Source organism: Echeneis naucrates, chromosome 21 (assembly GCF_900963305.1).
Source record: "Echeneis naucrates chromosome 21, fEcheNa1.1, whole genome shotgun sequence".
NCBI lineage: Eukaryota > Metazoa > Chordata > Actinopteri > Carangiformes > Echeneidae > Echeneis > Echeneis naucrates.
In genome coordinates this window covers 11,914,966-11,935,705 of record NC_042531.1, presented here as the reverse complement: position 1 = coordinate 11,935,705, position 20,740 = coordinate 11,914,966, and the positions used below count along the sequence as shown (strand labels likewise).

General features: G+C 42.7%; 1 protein-coding gene across 1 annotated transcript in view; it reads left to right on the top strand.

The window, feature by feature from the left end:
* Positions 1-19,975, top strand: part of myo10l3 (myosin X, like 3) — a 49,539-nt gene extending 29,564 nt beyond the window's left edge. Inside the window, exons 17-41 of the mRNA XM_029530155.1 lie at positions 1,654-1,736; positions 1,848-1,956; positions 2,932-3,012; positions 4,846-4,970; positions 5,127-5,241; positions 8,134-8,240; positions 9,831-10,232; positions 10,320-10,350; positions 10,462-11,298; positions 12,187-12,310; positions 12,596-12,839; positions 12,939-13,034; positions 13,215-13,308; positions 13,905-13,960; positions 14,076-14,218; positions 14,385-14,579; positions 14,730-14,887; positions 15,301-15,424; positions 15,682-15,979; positions 16,076-16,283; positions 16,453-16,589; positions 16,736-16,859; positions 16,945-17,400; positions 17,678-17,869; positions 18,092-19,975. Coding sequence (XP_029386015.1) covers positions 1,654-1,736; positions 1,848-1,956; positions 2,932-3,012; positions 4,846-4,970; positions 5,127-5,241; positions 8,134-8,240; positions 9,831-10,232; positions 10,320-10,350; positions 10,462-11,298; positions 12,187-12,310; positions 12,596-12,839; positions 12,939-13,034; positions 13,215-13,308; positions 13,905-13,960; positions 14,076-14,218; positions 14,385-14,579; positions 14,730-14,887; positions 15,301-15,424; positions 15,682-15,979; positions 16,076-16,283; positions 16,453-16,589; positions 16,736-16,859; positions 16,945-17,400; positions 17,678-17,869; positions 18,092-18,196 — 4,644 coding nt within the window. The 3' untranslated portion in view covers positions 18,197-19,975. The remainder of the gene's footprint in view (positions 1-1,653; positions 1,737-1,847; positions 1,957-2,931; positions 3,013-4,845; positions 4,971-5,126; positions 5,242-8,133; positions 8,241-9,830; positions 10,233-10,319; positions 10,351-10,461; positions 11,299-12,186; positions 12,311-12,595; positions 12,840-12,938; positions 13,035-13,214; positions 13,309-13,904; positions 13,961-14,075; positions 14,219-14,384; positions 14,580-14,729; positions 14,888-15,300; positions 15,425-15,681; positions 15,980-16,075; positions 16,284-16,452; positions 16,590-16,735; positions 16,860-16,944; positions 17,401-17,677; positions 17,870-18,091) is intronic.
* Positions 19,976-20,740: the final 765 nt, after the last annotated feature.

Here is a 20,740-nt window from a genome sequence, read left to right as displayed (position 1 = left end):
GGTTCCTCTTGCTCCCCAACTGAGTAAATTGGGGAAGTGAGGTGGTTGTTGGATGGCCAGAGGAGTCTTCTTTGCCAAAATCTACAACAGGATGTCGATGCCACACCTCTCCTCTACTGTCTTTCTCCTGAGTCAGGAGAAACTACTTCCCTGTCATCCTCTCCTTTCTTTACTTACAGGATGGAAGTGCACAGGAAGGCAAAAGAAAGGTTCAGAAAAGCAGTGCAAAATCAGAGATCGCGTCGGGCAGGAGGGATGGGGCGTGGGGAGAAGTAGAAAGATTTGCTTTGATAAAGAATGGCCTTATGAGGCCGGCCCTAGACAAGGTCTCCTCAGTGAGAGTGTGGCAGCTCAGTCACAAGCCTGGCATATCTGTCTATGGTAATGACTTGGTCCAGGGAGGACAGGCAGGCCAGCCAGTTGTTCTCTCTCTCCCTGCATGTCCAATGTGCCTCTCTGAAAAATTTAGTAGCCTTTCTGAAAGCTCCTACTGTTATCTAAAACGTTATCATGAGTTTAGTGGGGGAGTTGTAGCATTTTCCCATAGATTTGATTATCTCTGTGGTGCCAGAGAAATGCAATTAATTTGAGTTTGGTCTGTTGCTGTCAAACATTTGAAAACAAAAAATCTGTGTACAGTCATGGGTAACTAATAAAGTGTATTTCTCAAAGCAACATTTACAATGCATATGCGTGACAAACCCTGTGGCATCATGAACCTGGCACACACAGACAGATCAGATCTTTTTCCAATGAACGGAATGCAGTGCAATTAGTGTGTCTGTGATTTATAAATACATATGTCGTCATGTTTAGTTCTCATGGCTCACTGTGAGCCCCGAGGCTCGGCGATGGGGGTTGTTATTGGATTATAGTATACACACACAGCTGTGAACATAAGCTCATGTGTGCACATGTCCAAAATTTGGCTTGTGTTTGCACTAAGCATTTTGTTTCATATAAAATATTGTTAATGCACGTTATTTTTCATGACTCGACAACTCGCATGCATGAGTCCACACCGCTAAACAAGTCTAACCCAAACTCAGTTCATTACTGTGAATCCGGGTCGGCAGAAAGAACGCCATATTGCTAAGAAGAAGGCTGAACAGAACTCAACAGGTGACTGCATTAGCACACAGGCGCTCCGCTCTCCTTGAAGAGCCCCACCCCCCTCGCCCCAAGCCTTAAACATGCACTTGCAGTCCCCTTTCATGTCATTCCATGTGCCCTGTATATTGTGTACACATATGGATAAATGGCTTTCATTTTCCAAATTAGTCATCCATCATTTGAAGACACACTGGACCTTAAACCTCTTAGCATTTAAGTCATCACTCACTATGATACTTACACACAAACATTTTATTTTTCAGTTTCAATAGTTTTTAATCTTGGGCCAAATATTCACTTGAAGTGCTTAAACTTTTGCAGAAAACTTGTGATGAGTGATATCGAAATACAAAGTGCCTACTACTACTACGAACGCACTAAAAGATATATTGGGAGCCAGATAAAAATTATGTTAATTATGCTAAGATATCCACTCAGTAGCATACATAAACCAATGTGTGGAAGTGTGGGTAACCATAAGACACTAATTCAGTCTGGATCCTTCATGGAAAGAGCATTTTTATCTCTCATCCTGTTCAGGTGTTTTATGATGTGCGGGGGATCCTGGAAAAGAACAGAGACACCTTCAGAGATGACATCTTGTTTATTCTCAAGGACAGCAGGTGAGTACTTCACACTCCCACTTCTGCACACTTTGCACGAACTTGCATGATGCAGTTCAACTGCAACCGCCTTTGTAATTGCATGTCCTGTTCTGCTCCGTGTGCCTTCAGGCTTGACTTCATATACGACCTCTTTGAACGTGTCGGGAGCAGAAATGGAGATGAGACCCTAAAGATGGGCACAGCCAGACGCAAGCCTACCGTCAGCTCTCAGTTCAGGGTAAGTGTGAGGCTTCTGTGGCGTAGATATCTCTTACAGTTCAATGCCCATAATTGTGTGCGCACTGACAACAAGTTAATTGTCTGCCATGTGCTGCATATGATGCTCATTTAAATGTTAACATTAGGCTTGTCATGATGAATGTGAGCATGAGGGCTCAGGCAGACAATACAAGGGTATAGAAACCATGGCGAGACAGCACTGGAAGGAGAATGCTGTCTGTTATGGGCTGATGGGATGTAGGAATTATGGGGTTGTGAGCGAGGCTGGAGTGTGTGGGGGTAGGGGTTAGCTTAGCATGTCCAAAGTGCAGTGTGGAGAGTAGAAGGGAAGGATTTGGCTCTGTGCCCTGGCCTACAGCTCCTAAAGCCAGAGGATTACGGTTGATGGCTGGACAGAGAGGGGCCAACCAGGGGCCAATCACACTCAGCTCTGCCAGGCCAGGCTTCGCTGGAGACAGGCTGTCTGAAGCAGTGAGGAGAGTGTAGCTGACATAGCCTGTGAAATTCAAGGGTCCTTCCATTGTGTATTTGTACACGTGTGTCTTTTGAGCTAAATGCGGGCCAACTAATGCCATCATCGCAGTTGTGTGGATATAAATGCATTCATTCAGTACAGCTTTCATTTTATTACATTTTTGCCAGTAACTGAATGGCAATGAGATGTTTTTCAAATTGTACAAGTACTTTTATATAAACAGCTTCTTTTAAAATGAGCCATATAAATATGTATATTGCAAATGAAACCATTGACCAAATAAGAAAAGTGAGAAATTACTACATTTTGGTTCTCTCAACATGGTATTCTGTTTTAAGTGAGAAACATTGTTCTGTAAGTCCATTTATTTAAAATCAGTCCTTTTCAAAATATGCTAGCTCTGAGCATCATTAAACAGACATAGAGGGATTGTTCGGACAGACGAGTCATTTTCTCTGCTGTTTTAATCATTATCCTTTTGCTGTTGATGTTTTTCAGGACTCTCTCCATTCCCTGATGGCCACTCTAAGTGCCTGCAACCCCTTTTTTGTGCGTTGCATCAAACCAAACATGGACAAGGTAAATTATGCTAATTTAATAGCACAAAAAAAAAAAAAGTCAGAAAGCCTGCCAGGTCTTGTCAAGGTCAGCGCCTGCAAAGTTAAACCTCCTTGGTGCTATTCATAGCTACCATTGCTGAGAGCTAATATTTAGTCTTGCTGTGCCTGTGCTCTTATGAATCCTGCTAAGGAGAGAGTAATTTTACAGAGTAAAGGCACAAATTACTGCAAAGTCATATAAACGTTCCACCTGGTGATTACCTGCTGCTTTTTCTTCATACTGCAAATTTTCCTTACTAAACTGATATTGCTCTCATGCTTTGGTGCAAAGACTCATTGTACTTCCTCAAATAAAAGAGCTGTGTACCAGCACATTCCTGCCACTTAAGCCCCTTTACCAAAGGTCAGAGGTCACCGTTGGCTGCTCCAGCTGCAGCAGCTTGGCTGATGCTCTGCTGATCTGGCTGCATCAGTGGAATGCCAAGATAAGACCACAGTGGGACATTTATTTACTAGGCCTTTACTGCACTATTACACTCACCCACATTAAAACAAACCCTTTCAAAATCACCACTTTTATCCATTCAGTTCTTGATGTTGGATCATTTTGAATATGTTTATATTCCATTCCCTGTGTAAGAGCAGCAAATTATCTCCTTACTAATGCACACACTATGGCGATTGTCCTCTCTCTGCTCCTTACCACCTACTCACAATGCGCCATCCCACACCTTCTCACTTACTTATTAGTATGGAAGCAGCACTGCCATCCTCTTAGGCGCTTTCTCTGCACTCGTCTCCTTTTCCCTGCCTTTTTTTTTTCCCTTCATCTGTCCCCTGCCTTCCTTTGGCTCTGTTTTACAATCACTCACGTGTCTTTATCTGGTCAAGACGAAACAAGCAGTGCGACTGTTAATCCCGCGGAATAACAAGATCGCACGTACATTTCTCCGACATGATTGCTTGCATTTGAACACACGCACACGATGCATTTGTGTGATTTACGCACTCTGTCTCCTTGTGGTAAATGTCACTGAGGGAAGGGTCGACTTGTTTTCACTCAAACAAGTTAACATGCTGTACCTCTTTCGACCGCCGTTAAATCCTTTGCTGAAGAGCAGAGTTCACAGCTCAGAGGGGGGTATGTGTGTGTGTGTGCTTGATTATAAACAAGAGCAAGTGTTTAAATGCCTGTATGTCTGTTTCCATGCATTGTAGCAATAGCCTGTTATTAGATGGACACACTGCTTTAGAGCTTAACCAGCACCGTGTGCCCTCTGTGTGACAATGGCCTTCGTGTTGTCCCTATGAGCGATCAGGCAGCCTGTGTAGAGGTGTAAGGTGGCAGACATCACAGATCCAGGCTTGAGGATCATTGGTCACACAAAGCTGTGAACAATGCAGCTGATTATTCCAGAGAGAAGGGCCTTCCTGGTTGGCAGGGTCTTGCTCAACCCTGTTCAGGTTTCTCTGTATTGGCATGTGTTTTCTTTGCAGTAACCTGATTGTTAGTGTAAAATGATAGTGCTCACCACGGTAATTTACTTTTTAGTTTAACTTTAACTTGACTCAGCAGTAAGCTCATTTGTATAGCTGTGTGGGCTCCACAGTGTGGGATTATGTTTACCTGCAGATAGTGGGGTAAGGTTGGTTGCATTTAGGGAACACATACTTAGTCAGTAAAACATCCTTTGTGCTGAACAATGCTTGTATGCAGATCAACCCACAGTGCACCTTTTACCAAAGAACAACATGATTGGGTGAACATAGACTGCTGGAGATGTTATCCGATTACAAGAGTGAGCTCTTTATGTTTGCAGTTTCATGCTGCTTTGATGTCTGTCATCTACAGAAATCCAACCAGTTTGACCCTGATGTCGTACTTAACCAGTTGAGATACTCTGGGATGTTGGAAACTGTGAAAATCCGCAGAGCTGGCTTCCCTGTTCGCAGAACATTTAAAGATTTCTACAGCAGGTTAGTAAAATGTGAAAAGACAGGAAAAAACTTTATTTATATTTCAAGCATTTAAAAGAGAAGATATTTTTACACTAAACAGTTTTGCCTTGTTCCTGTAAATCCTGTATGTCTGTTCATGTTCATGTGTATCTGTGTCTGTGCGTTTGTTTCAAGATACAAGATGATCCTGAAAAGCAAAATCCACTCAGACAATGAGAAGCAGAACTGCGCAGAGCTTCTTGCACTCCATGACAAAGACAAGAAGGAATGGCAACTGGGGAAGACAAAGGTGGAGCACCCACATACACACACTCACACAAACAGCCACACATGCCTAAGCATGTTTTTGTCACTTAAAAGGATGTTACTTTGACTTACATTCATGCTGTGGACAGTTACAGTAAACGTAATCACTACCCCAGCCCAGCCCCACCCTTACACTGCTGCTAACCTTAAAATCGAATGTTCGACTTTGTAAGCCTCATATTTTTGTCTGTAGAATGGGAGATGAGTCCCCGTAATGCGGCTGTGTGAACAGATGTTTGTCCCCACAGCGGGATTATTACAAGTACAGCCACACAAACACAAGTTAGGGTTGCAGGTTTCAAGGACAAGAGACCACAGAGGGGATGAAATGAAATGTCTCTTTTATGTTTTCCTGTAAGACAGACAGTAACTCAGTCACATACTATTTAAAACATGCTAAACAGGTAGGAAAGCAATGTAACTGCAATTTTAAGCTTATTCTTTTTTTCTTTTTTCTTTTTTCCATGTATGCAATTTTGTCAAGATGCAGGTTGTGTTCATTTTGGGTCACCTAGAAACAGATCCTTTCTCAAGACTCAAGCTGGTGTCATTCCCAAGCTGTTAATGTGTGCCATAGTTTGGACAGCCCCCACTGACTCATGTCCCAAAGATTTTTTGGCCAGTTGTGGTCCATCTAATGCTCTCCACAGAGTAACTTGGCTATTCCTAAGAACCCTGACCCCAACAACTGTTACTGTAATTGTAACCCAGTGTGGGAGCTTACAGAAATCCAGAGACAGCTTTCCTGTCGTCTAGAAGAGTGTTACCCTCTTGACACTCACCAAACTCTCTATTTGATGTCTTTATTTAAACTAAACTTCTAGTGAGTGCTGTGTAGGCAGCATGATGACACCATTGCAGCTGAGCAGAAGTTAGAGGAAAGTCACATCTAAAGCATTTATCTCAAAGTCATGAGCTCCATCTCTTGCTATACACCCCTCTTTCCCCAGCTCTTTTATTTCAAACAATCATCATCTCCCTTGTGGAAAGCCCTCTCTTTTCCCCCTGCACTCTTATTGAGTATTGAATAAGCCTTTAATTACCTGTTTGATCTGGATAGCAAAATTGTTTCGCTTAATTTCGGACTCAGCAGAAGCCGACAGTGAGGATATAAATACAACTGTATTCTTTTTTTTTTTTAATTAGCTTTTTTGAAATCAGCTTACTCCTCATTGGTCCCACTGTTACTTCCTCCTCTAAGTTGTGGTCCCTGTGCGCCTGTAAAATCACTGTGACATTTCAAATTGGTTGGTTCCCTTTTGGACAGTTTTCTTATAGTAGCTTGTTTGGTTGCCGCACTAAGAATAGTACCACCAGCACACATGGCAGGGAGACGTGTACGTGAAGGTTTGATGTGAACCACATGTAATTTCTTAACAAATATATAGTATGCTGTAACTGGTGCATAACCACTAATATGCACATGCCTGTGCGTATTAAATTTATCACACATGCGTTCAGCGAAATCTCTTTAGTCATGGTAAATTGCTGACTTCAAAGGTAGAAATATTATTTATCCTCTGTGCAGGTTAAACTTCATTGTGCTTTCAGGGTCAGCACTTTGATCTTTGGTTGGCTCTACTGGTTACTGCTCCACTTTACAACGACAGAGAAAAACAAAAGAGACAAGTTTATGAAATGAAGACCAAAAATGCACAGACAAGCTGAGTGAATGTGCCATTCTGTGCATATGCAGCACAAAATTTTTGGGGTTGAGGGAAATGTAGTGTGAAAGGAGCTGAGAGACAGAAGGGGTCCACATTTCCTTTGGAGAAACAGTCTGTGTGTAATTATATATGCACTGATTGTGTACAGAGGAAGTGCGTGCCCAGATTTAGGGACTTGGGTCACGTCGCGTGGACGTTGTGTGTGTGTGTGTGTGTACATGTATCTGTGTGTGTTTGTGAACCATTTGTTTTACAGATGAGGGAAGGATGTGGACAAAGAGGAAGCTTCCTTCTCTCGCAGACTTTACAGAGGCAGGCAGGGCTGCAGCTGTGGGGTCCTTTGATTAGGGGAACATCTGGGACACACACACACACACACACACACACATAGAGCCACCTAAAGATCCCCTCCATCCCCACCAGATATTGCGTTATCACAAAAATCCAGATAGCTGGCCCGCTAACATCATAAGGAATCTGATTATGTTTTTATGAGATAATGTAAGAGCTCTGTTAAATTCTAATAAGTACTTTGCTTGAGGTGGGACCTGAAGGCTGCCACATGTCTCACAGAGATAGTACCAACTTAAAAAAAAAAGTCTCCAGGAGGAAGTTAAGGGTTAACTAAACTCTTCCTCCTCCCTTCATAAAAGCAAGGAGGGGTGTGGCCTGCTGTCTGGACACCAGCCACCATCCCTCCCCCTTATCCCTCCATCCCTCCTCTCCCTACCTCTCCCCTCCCTTCCCTCTCCTTGCTTTTCTGCCTGTGCAAGTCAGTTGAGCTATCAACGCAGCAGCAGCAGCAGCAGCAGCAACAGCGGCAGCAGTAGCAGTAGCAGTAGAGAAACGCTCAGGAAGGACGCCTGAACACAATGAGGCTCTGCAGCAGCGGCATAATCAGCAACTCTGCAGTCCCTGTGCCAGTTTTCCTTCTGCTCTGGTCTGCAGTCCAGGAGAGCAGCTAGCCTTCCAGCCCCAGCTGCACCACAGCCTCCTCTGCAGTGGGCACAGGGTGCTGCCAACAGACAACAGGGGGCCTTCACATCTCTGCGGGCCCGCTTTTATACCTTAACCAAGAAAAGGAAATAGCCCATCCTGTTTCCTTCCACCACTACCCTCCCATCCCTGACAACCTCACCGACCTCCCTCTCTGTGTCTCTCTCTGTCTCTGTCACTCCTTATTGGCCGTGGCGCTGCTTGTCCCGCAGGTGTTCTTGAAGGAGGCCCTGGAGCAAAGGCTGGAGAAGGAGAGGGAAGAGGTGCGGCGCAGGGCTGGCATGGTGATCCGCGCCCACATCCTCAGCTATGTGGCAAGGTGAGTGGTGGAGTGTGGAGGAGGGGTGACAGGCTGAGAGGCAGCGACAGTTGTCAGTGTTTGTTTTATAACAGTGGTGTACAGCCTGTGTATATGTTTGGGGGTGGGGGGGTTGTGTGCATTTGTGTATGCTTTTGCAAAGTGCAATCGTGTCTTTCTGTGTGTGTGATGTGGGTTTATGCACAGTAGGTGCTGCACAGGTTCTCTGTTGGATTACAGGTGCACAGTTGTACAGCAGGTAAAATGTTTCTGTCACATAGGCCTGTTAAATCCTCCTGACTCACCTGTAAGTCAGTCATTAGAAACTCAAGCTGTGCAGTCAGGCATTGTTCAGTTACATGTTTGAACTCTTGTCAAGATCTCAGTGTCACCAAAATCAAAATTGTTGTTCCGACCTCCAAGCATTCATTAGATTTGTTGTCAGGTTTTTAGGGTAATATTTAATGTTGCAGATCCCCTGAACAAAACATCATTGTTGAATTGAGCTGAAATCATTGACAGTGTTCAGAACTGTTCGGAACTTTTTGTTCTTAGTGGTTCTCTTTATTTTTGTTTAAGATCTGACCCACCTGTGTGTAACTTTGTGGAGAAAATGAAAAAAAAAAAAAAGACCTAAAGATCTAAAATATTTTCATATGATCTTACAACCATAAAGCCAAAAAACTGTGATTAGTAAAATGAGTGGCGTATTTGGAGTAAACTCACATGCACAAAGACAGACTGTGGTCATGCTCTTTAGATGGGACACTCTAGAAAGAAGTCAAGTCTTCATTGGCATAATTTATTATAGCGTTGTCAGCAGTAAGGCACATGCTGTCCTCTCAGACTGAGCAGCAAGTTTTCCCCCTTTCTGCTCCACTTGACCGACAGTCAACTGTCAGACTGTCTGTCACCATGGTGGTTTAAATATGCACATGCAGACACCCCTAGCTTGGCATGCAACCTAGCTGTGCTCCACCATGACGCTGCCGTATATAAGGTCACATACAGTCCTCTGATAGGGTCTGCTGGGAGTGTATAATGGTACTGATGACAACGCTCAGGTTGTGGGTTCCCTTCAGAGCCTCATACTAAAGACAAAGGCTCTGGAAGTTCCCTAAAGACACAAGTAAAGCCTTTGTATTATTATATGAAACTTTATCTGTGCTCATAGCCTGCCCTGAGACCAGTCAGAGGCCATGGAGTGATTATTGTGGAGACTAGGCTAAGGGTCAGAGAGTTAGAGCATTGTGTGTGGTCGTGTAAGTCACGTGTGCTTGTGTGTGTGTGTGTGTGTGTGTGTGTGTGTATTCAATGCATGTGCAGTGTGTGGGTGATGGGGTTTAGTCACAGGCCCTGAACACAACAGCCCACAAGGCCACAATGGAGCAGCACAAGCTCATCAGACTCTAAACACTGCACAGTCCACAATGTACAGTGTGTTTATTTAAACAGTGAATGTCAGCAGGCATTAGGAGGGGACCATGTGGTGCTGTGCAACGTCACAAATATGTTTGTGGTGACACACAATGTTCTCAGTTAATGTGAAATAAAATTTTCAACTGCATATTAAAACTGGCTACAAATGGATCCATTTTCTTTTCTCCCCAGAAAACAATATAAAAAGGTTCTTTCCAGCGTCGTCACCATCCAGAAGAATTATCGTGCTCACTTTTGTAGACGTGTCTTCCTGCGTCTGCGCTTGGCCACCATCATCCTGCAGAAGCATCGCAGAGGCCAGGTGGCCCGATTCCTCTATCGCCAGCTTAAGGACAAGAAGCAGAAGCAAGAGGAAGAGGAGAGGAGGAGGAGGGAAGAAGAAGAAGAAGAGGAAAGGAGGAGAGTAGAGGAGGAGAAGAGGAGGATGGAGGAGGAGGAGAAGAGAAGAAGGGAGGAAGAGGAGGAGAGGCAGAGGCTGATGGATGAGGAGATGAAGAGGAGGGCAGAGGAGGAGATGAGACTGAAGGAGATGGAGGAGGAGCAGAAAATGGCAGCTAAAGCAGACAAGAAAAGGTAGATTATTATGTAATCATCATCAGATGACTTCTCTGATCTTTATATGCATCCGTCATCACTAATGCATTGTTATTTTCTCTTTAGAAATTCACTACTTAATGGTGCTTGTCAAAAGGTATGTAGGATGGGTGTTCTTTCAACATAATAACCAAAATCAGCAGTCTTATGAAGAAACACGCTGAGATGTAAATATGGAGGCATGAACAGTTCTCTGTTTTTTGTGCAGAAGGAACTGTCCCAGAATCTGTCCTACAGCCACACCTCTGAAGAAGAGAGCCGTCAGATGGAGGAGATTCTGCGTCTGGAGAGGGAGATTGAGCGTCTGCAGAAGCAACAAGAAGATGGGGTGTCCCTCCTCGGAGACGTCTCTCGTGAGGAGCTGCGCCAGATGAGGAATGCTGAGATCTACAGGCTGGAGAAGGAAGCTTCCCGTGTCGCTACTGAGTTCCTGGAACTGCTGGATTTTGGCGGTTTAGAGCCTTCCCTCTCAAGTGAAGAGAACCTCCACGATCCCACTGAATCCACGGCCCCTCTGGCTGAGGAGGAGGTCGATGAGGGTTTCCACGCTGAGGATGAGTGTGTTCCTCTGCCTGATTTCCCTCTTCCAGCTGCAGTTCCTCTGGACAAGGAAGTATTCCAAAGTATTCCCCCTCCTCCTCCTGCCTTTGCAGAAGGAGTAGTGGTCTCCTCCTCTGCAGCCTGCCCTCCTGCACTGGGAAAGCTCTCCACAGTTACCCCCAATGGACTGAGTCATATCCCTGTTCTCACGGACTCCCAAGCCCCCAGCCTTCCTCCTCCCCCTCCCCCTCCTGTGGTCACTAATGGAGAGAGGCAGCCATGCCAGAGCACTAGCAGGGGCTTTGTCTTTGAACATGCTGGTGAGGAACTCTCCCACTCAAACCTGCCGGACACAGAGTCAGACTATGACCAGGAGGAGTTTGAGGAGGTTCATGGGAGCTCAGGTGCTAGCACTAACGACGGCCATATCACAGATGAGGAGGTGCTACGAAAGTCCTCCGGAACGCAGAACAGCTTTGACTCTTTCAGAGGCAGCTCAGACTCGGTGAGAAGGAACAGGCTAAAAGACCTTTATGTTGAATTCTGCTTGGTTGTTACAGCTGGAAAACGTTCAGGGTTGCTCCTGTTAATGATCTAGTTCAACTGGTTAATCATTTGAAGCCCCACAGGAGGTCCAGTGGAGCTCTTTTCTGTAAATTCAGCTAGAACTTAAAATCTTACTGGGGAAACTGGATGGTATCTTTTTTTTCTTATTATTATTATTTTTTTTTTTAGATACAAAAGATGAACTCACATTAAGTCGAGCAAAAAGTAAAGTTTCCAGTCTCTAATGTTGCCAGAAGCTGAAAATCCTATTTCCATATCAGACCTAACTTTAGCAGTTATTCACACATATATTAACACACACCTAGACTACCTCTGGGCCTAAGCTTCCCACACATTGTCTCAACACAGATGGCGTTGAACTGAATGTTTGCTCTGCTTGTGTGCAAGACTGAATCTTCGTTAGCATATCAAAAGACTCAGCTCATGTAAGAACAACAGTGAAACACTGTTGAAGTTATTTGTTTTGGCTCTGCTGATGAACATGTGAATTTGTTCCCAGATAGTGCAAGTAAAGCAGAGAGCTCAGCCTTAACACTGTCAGATCAGCAAAATGTCAGAAAGGAACAAGCAGGGCGGGTGTGTGTTTGCATGCCAAAATGTGTATGGTTGTGTATATACTGGTTTTATGGTAAGACTGATTAACAAACAGTGACAACCACGTCAGACGCAATTTGGACACTGATTTGAGTGCCTGACTTGCAAAACTTCATATAGCCTACAGAGAATAATAATTCAAATATTTCTCCTATAGACTGCTCATAAAATCCAGTTCTTTCAAATAATTTGCTGACATCTCTCATCACAAGTGCTGCTGTTTGGGTTTCAGTTCATTGACAGCGATGAGGACAACGATGGCTATGTGGACACAGATGAGGAAATTTCCAATGGGAGAGTGAATCTGCTGAATGGCAGTGGGCCTCCATACTTTCACGGCTACCTCTACATGAAGAGTAAGTGGGTTTACCAAATCACTGCCCAGGAGGCATGCACATGATGCATGCACAGCTGAGCACAGCTCATACGGCTCTTATATCAGTCCAAGAAATGTTATCTTGCCGCTCTTGTGCTTTTATTGTGTAATATTACTGTATGGCTTTTGTCAGATTTAGTTTATTGCCCTTGTGTGAACGTCTGTGTACGTGTTTCTTTTTACCTCTCCCATCATACTGATTTCGCATGAAATGATGTTTCACCTCCTTTCTGTGCTGTGTTCTCTGCATCTTCCTCACTATTAGGTGGACTGATGATCCCATGGCGTCGTCGCTGGTGCGTGCTCAAGGACGAGACCTTCATGTGGTTTCGAGCCAAGCAGGACTCCCTCAAATCTGGCTGGCTTTACAAAAAAGGAGGAGGGATGTCCACCTTGTCTCGGCGCAACTGGAAGATGCGCTGGTTTGTTCTGCGTGAGTCGAAGCTCATGTACTTTGAGAATGACAGCGAAGAGAAGCTGAAAGGAACCATTGACATCCGCACAGCCAGGTAAGAGCCTGTTCAGTCAGTCTGCTGTGATTTCCGTTTGTCAAGATGCAAAACAATTATGGTGCACAAAGTTTGGCCTCACTCTGGGTGTCTCTGCAGGGAAATTGTGGACAATCATGAGAAGGAAAATGCACTGAATATTGTGACAGAGGAGCGAACCTACCACATCTACGCGGAATCCCCAGAAGATGCCAGGTATAGCATATCGTCATGCTATGATATCAAATGACAGCCACTGTCCTTTAAGGAATGGTGATTTCTCCGTCCCTCTCCTGTAGAAATAAAGCCCCCCCTTGTGGTTGCATGTGGAAGTTCATAATGTAATTTTCAATTTGCGAACTTGAACTTATCGCACTCCCCTTGACCCCCATCCAGTGGTTGGTTCAGCGTGCTGAGTCGGGTCCACAGCGCCAGCCCCGAGCAGCTAATGGAGATGCACCATGAACAGGCTAACCCAAAGAATGCAGTGGTTAGTGCTGTTTTATCTCTTTACCGCCTGAGCCCTGGTCTGAGCTCCATTTTTGCCTATAATGATGAAACATGAGACCAAATAAGCTGAATTTTGATGATCCAGACCTGGGGCCACACAGTAATTTAAGATGGAGAACACACTGGTTTGCCATTGAACATTTTTATGGACGTTAAACAATTACATTATAGTTAACAGCATTTACAGATGTAGAAATTACATGAGCTGGAACGCCAAATGATGGGGAGACACAAATTCTAGCCATTTCACACAGAAACAACAGATGTAATTTTATAATACACAAGTATAAAAGCATTAATAAACCAGTTCCCTTCCACTCTTACTCCTCATATCCTCAACAATCCTGTGCACCAAGTTAAACTGTATTTATCCTGCTTGACACTAAACAGTTATATAAACTAAATCAAATGAAGCGATGTTTAGACTAAGTTAAGTTTGAATTGTGAAACTAATGCAACTTTCCAAATTTTTGTCAGGACTGGGGAAAAAACATGTAAACCTACAAAGAAACGTATTTGCAAATGGATAAAAAACTAATAAGTTTATTTCCATTCACCTCTTTATTCTCTGTCCAGGGCACACTAGATGTGGGATTGATTGATTCTGTTTGTGCGTCCGACAACCCTGACAGGTGAGGAAACCTGACCCATGTCCGATTTATGTATCTAGACTTCAGTCCTTTGTCTTGTGGCAGCAAATATGATGTGTGGTGTAACCAGGAGTGTGCGATGTGTTCCTATTTCCAGACCAAACTCATTTGTGATCATCACAGCTAACCGCGTGATCCACTGCAACACAGATACACCTGAAGAGATGCACCACTGGATTGGTCTGCTGCAGAAATCCAAGGGAGACTCCAGGGGTGACGGACAGGAGTTTTTAGTTAGGGGTCAGTCATTTATGTGATTTTTATGCTTTGAGGGTTGATTTATATACTTATGCAGGAGGATAGGTCTAAAAATAGCTGATGTACCATTTCATCCGGGAAATATAGTTTTATCTAAGAATCCTGTTTATCAGGACTTGATGAATTAATCATTTATTCATCCTCACAGGCTGGTTGCATAAAGAGATGAAGTCAGGAGCCAAAAGCACATCTCTGAAGCTGAAGAAGCGCTGGTTTGTCCTCACCAGTAACTCCCTGGACTATTACAAGTCGTCAGAGCGCAGTGCCTCCAAACTAGGAACTCTGGTGCTCAACAGTCTCTGCTCTGTGGTGCAGCCCGATGAGAAGATCTTCAAGGACACTGGTCAGTTCATCCACTTGATCTTGAAAAACTACTGTCAGGCTTTAGCCTCTGTGTGGTTTATATTCTTTCTGTAATGTTGATTTGAATTGTACAGCATTTTCAGAGGTTTCCTGGAAGTTGCTTTGAGCACCCTCTGTCTTTTTCACTCAGGTTATTGGAATATAATTGTCCATGGGCGTAAGCACTCTTACCGGCTTTACACCAAAATGCTGAATGAAGCCATGAGGTGGGCAAATGCCATACAGGGAGCAATAGACAGCAAAGTTCCCATTGAAACGCCAACACAGCAGCTCATCAGGGACATCAAGGTATTAAAACATTTGCTCGACTGTCTTCCCTTTGTGGTGATTTGGTTGATTATGCCATGCTTCTTAATATTGAGGTTTTATGCTGCATGCGATTTCTGCAGATTTTTCAACATAACATTTCTGAGGATATGGGCATTAACTTTATCAACTCTTTTCAGTAATGCAAACCTTAGGAGGGACACACACTGTAATAAAGTGAGGTACTCACTGAGTGTGTGCTGTGGTCCTTTTTAAAGTTTCAGCTCCACCTTCTTCAAAACATTTTGATTGACCTTCTCTCTCTCTCTCTCTCTCTATAATAATATCATCACTGATATTGCTCCTGTTGTTTTTCAAATCTGACTGAATCTTCACTTGTTAAAAGAAGAACTCTACTTTAATGTAGAGATTGCTCATGCAGCTTGTCTTTTAAGGAGAGCAGTTTAAATGTGGAGGCTGTGGAGCAGACATACTGGAGGAACCCCATCCTGAGATATACCCAGCATCCTTTGCACTCCCCTCTTCTACCTCTGCCCTATGGAGATGTCAACATCCACTGTAAGTTGCAGCACTGTGAGTTGTATCTTTCTACTTTCGACAGCTAAAGATTCCAAGCTGTTGCTATTGATTTCTCTTAGTTTTGTTACTTTTGATACATTTTCTGTTGCCATAAATTAAAAAACAAAGCTAGTTAATTAACGAAACTTGAACTAATACAGACAAAATACATAATTTAAACAGTTATTACTTCAAGAAAATATTTAAGTGAAGTAGTTTGTTCATTAATTGGAAAATATATCTCACCCCTCTCCCAGTGCAAAAGGAAAAGGGGTATACCAGCCTTCAGGATGAGGCTGTGAAGATTTTCAACTCACTGCAGGAGATGGAGGCTGTTTCCAATCCTGTTCCAATCATCCAGGGAATCCTGCAGACCTGTCAAGACTTGAGGCCACTAAGAGATGAGGTTTACTGTCAGCTGATCAAACAAACCAATCACGTCCCACACCCAAACAGTCCTGCCAATCGTGCACACTGGCATCTCCTTACCTGTATGAGTTGCACCTTTCTCCCCAGCCGAGGAATCTTACGCTACCTCAAGTTTCACCTCAAAAGGTTTGGGTGCCACTTTTGGACATGTGTCTTCATCCATAACAATCCAGCTGTCTGAAGCCTCCACCTCACTGTCTCTTTGTCCTTGTGTGCGTTCAGGATTAAGGAACTGTTCCCTGATACAGAGATTGAAATGTTTGCACATTTCATCAGTGAGTCTCTGAAGAAAACCAAGACCAGGGAGTTTGTTCCTTCCCAAGAGGAAATCATGGCACTGCTTACCCGACAGGAAATGACAACCACAGTGTATTGTCACGGAGGAGGCTCCTGTAAGATCTCCATAAACTCACACACTACCGCTGGAGAGGTAAGCAAGTTGTAGTGACTTCTAACATGCAGACTTTTGGTTAGCTGTCGTACATCCTGCTCTGCAGGATCAAATATATTTTCAACTGAATATTATTTGTTAACCTTGACGTGATGATGATGATGATGATGATGATGTAGTTGTTGATATCTTGTGTGGATTTGTACAGGTGGTTGAAAAGCTTATCAGAGGTCTGGCTATGGAGGATAGCAGGAACATGTTTGCTCTCTTTGAGCACAACAACACTATTGACAGAGCTGTTGAAAGCAGGGTGCTTGTGGCAGATGTTTTGGCTAAATTCGAAAGGTATGTTACTCATCCAGAGATAAGGAAGGGTTTTTTTTTTGTTCAATAGTGTGTATTTTGGAGTTTAACACCTTTTGAAAGTTGATAGAAATGTGTTTTCAGCACATGGTGATAATACTATACTAAGTATAATACTTTCCCACCAGACTGGCTGGCTGTGAGGAAGAGCAGGATGAAGGCCAGTGGAAACTTTATTTCAAACTCTACTGCTTTCTGGATGTGGAGAGCATGCCGAAGGAGGGAGTGGAGTTTGCATTCATGTTTGAGCAGGTGAGTTCTACCCCTCATAGCGCACTTTAGGGTACTTCTAAGCACATATTGAAGGGGGTGCTAAAGTTGATCACTATTCACGCAGGCCCATGAGAGTCTGACCAGGGGTCACTTCCCTGCCCATGAAGAAACGCTGCAGCACCTGGCAGCTCTACGCCTACAGTTTCTATACGGAGACAAAGTGCGGGTCACCTGGAGCCTGGAAAATATCTATCCTGTGGGCCGTCTGCGCAGTCGCATTCTGCAGTTCACCAAGGTGGGTGGAGCATCTGGATCAGGCCAAACTCTGGAGCGCCGGAGGACTAGCTTCCTGGATGGCACGTTGCGTCGGGGGTTGAAGACAGGGTCAATGAAGAAGCAGCGCATGGAGGAGGAGCAGATGTTGGAAATGTGGATAAAGGAGGAGATGTCTGCCACCCGCACCAGCATTGTGGAGAAGTGGTCTCGCCTCAAGGGTCTGGATCAGCACCAAGCCATGCTTAAATACATGACAATCATCAAAGAGTGGCCTGGATATGGATCCACACTGTTTGATGTCGAGGTAACCTTCAGCTAAGGAACTCTAAGATACAAAGTTAAAATTTAGTTTTAGTGCTCACTTTGGCTTGGTTTTAAAACCTGTAAACTCACTGTATGGAGCTCTTTTATGAATCATTTTAGGTAACGTGATAGCTGTTGCTCCAAAAACTAAGCTGGTTGATTAGCATGACTTTGACTAACTTTGACATGAATGAGAAAAAGTCACGTCAATCTGTGAAGTGGATATTCACCTTGGCAGCAATTGCATGTTGAACAATGTTGTATTTATGTCTTTACAGTGCAAAGAAGGAGGCTTCCCTCATGACCTGTGGCTGAGTGTGAGTGCCGAGAATGTGTCTGTCTACAAAAGAGGAGAGTCCAAGCCTCTGGAGACATTCCCATATGAGCACATCATCTTCTTTGGCGCTCCGCAGCCCTGCACCTACAAGATCACTGTGGATGAGCGAGAAATGTTCTTTGAAACACCACAGGTAGATATCAGTGTGCGTATGTGTGTGTGTGTGTGTGTGTGTCTGTCTATCTATCTATCTATCTATCTATATATATATATATATATATATATATATATATATATATATATATATATATATATATATATCTCAATCATCACATTACAGAAAGGGTTTTGTTTGTTTTTTTTCTATGACAGGTTGTTTAATCTGTACTTTGTTTGTCCATGTCCATGTTTCCAGGTTGGAGAAATCACAAAGATCATGAAAGCGTACATAAACATGATTGTGAAGAAGCGCTGCAGTGTGAAGTCTCTCTCCAGTTATGGAACCAACTGGATCAGGTGATTGGCTGTACAGGCTAAATATGGACTCTATGACAAGCAAGAGTAGAACGGAGGCGTAAAAATGAATGGAGGAACAGCTCACATTGACAGAAATGATGACTTATACTGTTTGACAGGCTTCATAGTAACACAAACATACAGCATATTGAAAGATTTCTTACCAAGGACACCAAAAATTGGTGATGCCTTTACTGGTTGTGGCAAATGTGGGAACAGTGACTTATCTGCACCATTTTGAGCTTTACAGTCATCCTGAGTGTTGTCTCCCTACATGCAGTCTCCAGACCACTCACACTCATTAGTCACACTGGTCATTTTTCTCGTGCTACTTTATATGTTATTCAGGCATTGTTTGGTGGAATTTATTTATTTATTTTTTTTAACATACTGAAAGAGGTGACAGACCACCCAGAATTTTCCCAGAAAATATTTCAAATAATCCAAGATACACATTCACAAATTCCAAAAACAGAACTTAATTTCAGCCCCCAAACTGTGTAGAAGAATGTGTTGCAGTGGCAAACATACAGTGACTAAGTGGGCACCTTTTTATGTGTTTTTTGTTTCTACAGAATATTGTGGCCCATTGTAATGAATGTTCTCCTAAATGGAGATTCCCTCAGGTTAATGTGTAATGTAACTGTCATCAGGGAGATTATCTCCCTTGTTGCCTTATTTGAATTTTATTGTAATTATATAATCTGGATTACTAATGCAAATGTGGCCTTTGATGAATGGAGTATGAATTTGGGAATGTTGAGCATCTTAGTGGTAGTTCATGCTCCCATGAGTGCATGTGCCACCTAAGCATATACTTGTCTTTCAACAAACAAACAAACAACAAAAGAAAAATTCCAGCCTGTAAATCAAATGGAGGCAGCAAATGAAGAAATTCCATGTGAATTATAAATCACCACTGCATCAGAGATGCAGAGATGCACCATCTGTAACCACTGCAGTAGAGTATTTCCGCAAACAACACCAGTACCATAATCACTTGAGGTATTTAAGTTCCCAGAACAAGCACTCTGCATTGTGCTGATTTAATTTGACTGAGTTTTGAAGCTATTTGTTTTTCAAACTGATGTACAAGGATGTGTTTGAACATGGAAGCATGGTCTCGCCTGTTCGGTTTGTGTGTGTGTGTGTGTCTGATGAGTGTGTTTTGTTCCTTTCCTTGATGTCAAAGGCCATGTGAGGGTGGGGTATTTATTTATTGAAGTGTCTTTGAATTGGCAAAATAAGCTCTGAGAGGTGAGCTGTGTGCTGGAAATATAATGATGCAGTTTTGCTAGGACTTTGTTTTTCTGTCATGTATACATTCAGGGACACAAACAGTTGTTCATAATTTACAATTGTTTTTTTCCCCCATTCTTTTTGTCCTGTTTCTGACCTTTTTTCAGTATGAAATAACCTAACTGTGTCAACCCTCAACATGCTAAATTTTTTTTTTTTACCGGATATTTCCTCTCCTAGGCCATTGTAAATGAACAGGAATTCAAGCTTATGCCAATCAACCAATACTATATTTCATAATATGAATAATAGGATCAAAATTTAATGTGCTTAGTATTTACCTCACATTGTATCACTGTCTTCCATTGCTCTCTGATCGTACTTACTTAGGCATTCTGGTCAGCTGCCGGCGGCCACACCAGAGACTGATGTTGCTATTGACGACGACTATTTCTGAAATTTCTGATTGTTTTGAAAAAGAAAAATCAGGAAATGTTTTATATCAGAATTTAAAGATGCTTTAATAAATTATTGTATTTCAAAATCTGTCTCGTTTGCTTATTTTTATTTATTTATTTATTTTTTAATTTTTTTTTTTTTTTTTTTTTTTTTTTTTTGTCATATCTCACATTGAACGAAATAGCAAAGTGGGATTTGTGTGCCTTTGCTATTTTCTGGGAAAATTTGTGTTCCCATCTTGACAGTTTTCATTGTACACTTGGAAATTAAAATGTTCAAGCAGTCACAATTACTTTGAACAGATTAACTTGAGGAAAATATACAATGTAAAGGCATGGAGACAGAACTATTTACACTCTATACGGGATTCATAAATTATGACCCAGTGACAGTAATGATTCACTAATGCTTTATATCAATTATACCAAGTCATATATAAATGTAATGACTGACTTTCTAATTATCCACCCATTGTACTACTATTTAAGTAGTAGTTAATCAGTCATCTGCAATAATTTATATTAATGGAGGAACTTTATTTTATACTTTACAGACAGTCTGTCTGTGCAAATAGAAATTTTAAACGGTCATAAGTTATTAATTCATGAATATGGGCCCAGATGCTCTACTGCTCTTTCACAATTGGAAAATTGTTCAGCGGTCCTCTGGAGAGGAATAAACTCAACAAAACAAAATGTACTGCTGAAGGAGGAACAGCAGGAAGTGAGTTTTCACCACTCGGAAAAACCCCAAAATTGTTATAGTTATAATAAAATAGGTTATTTCTTTAAAAAAAAATCCCGTTCATGTCTGATATATAAACTGGATTACGGACAGTAGATGAACAATT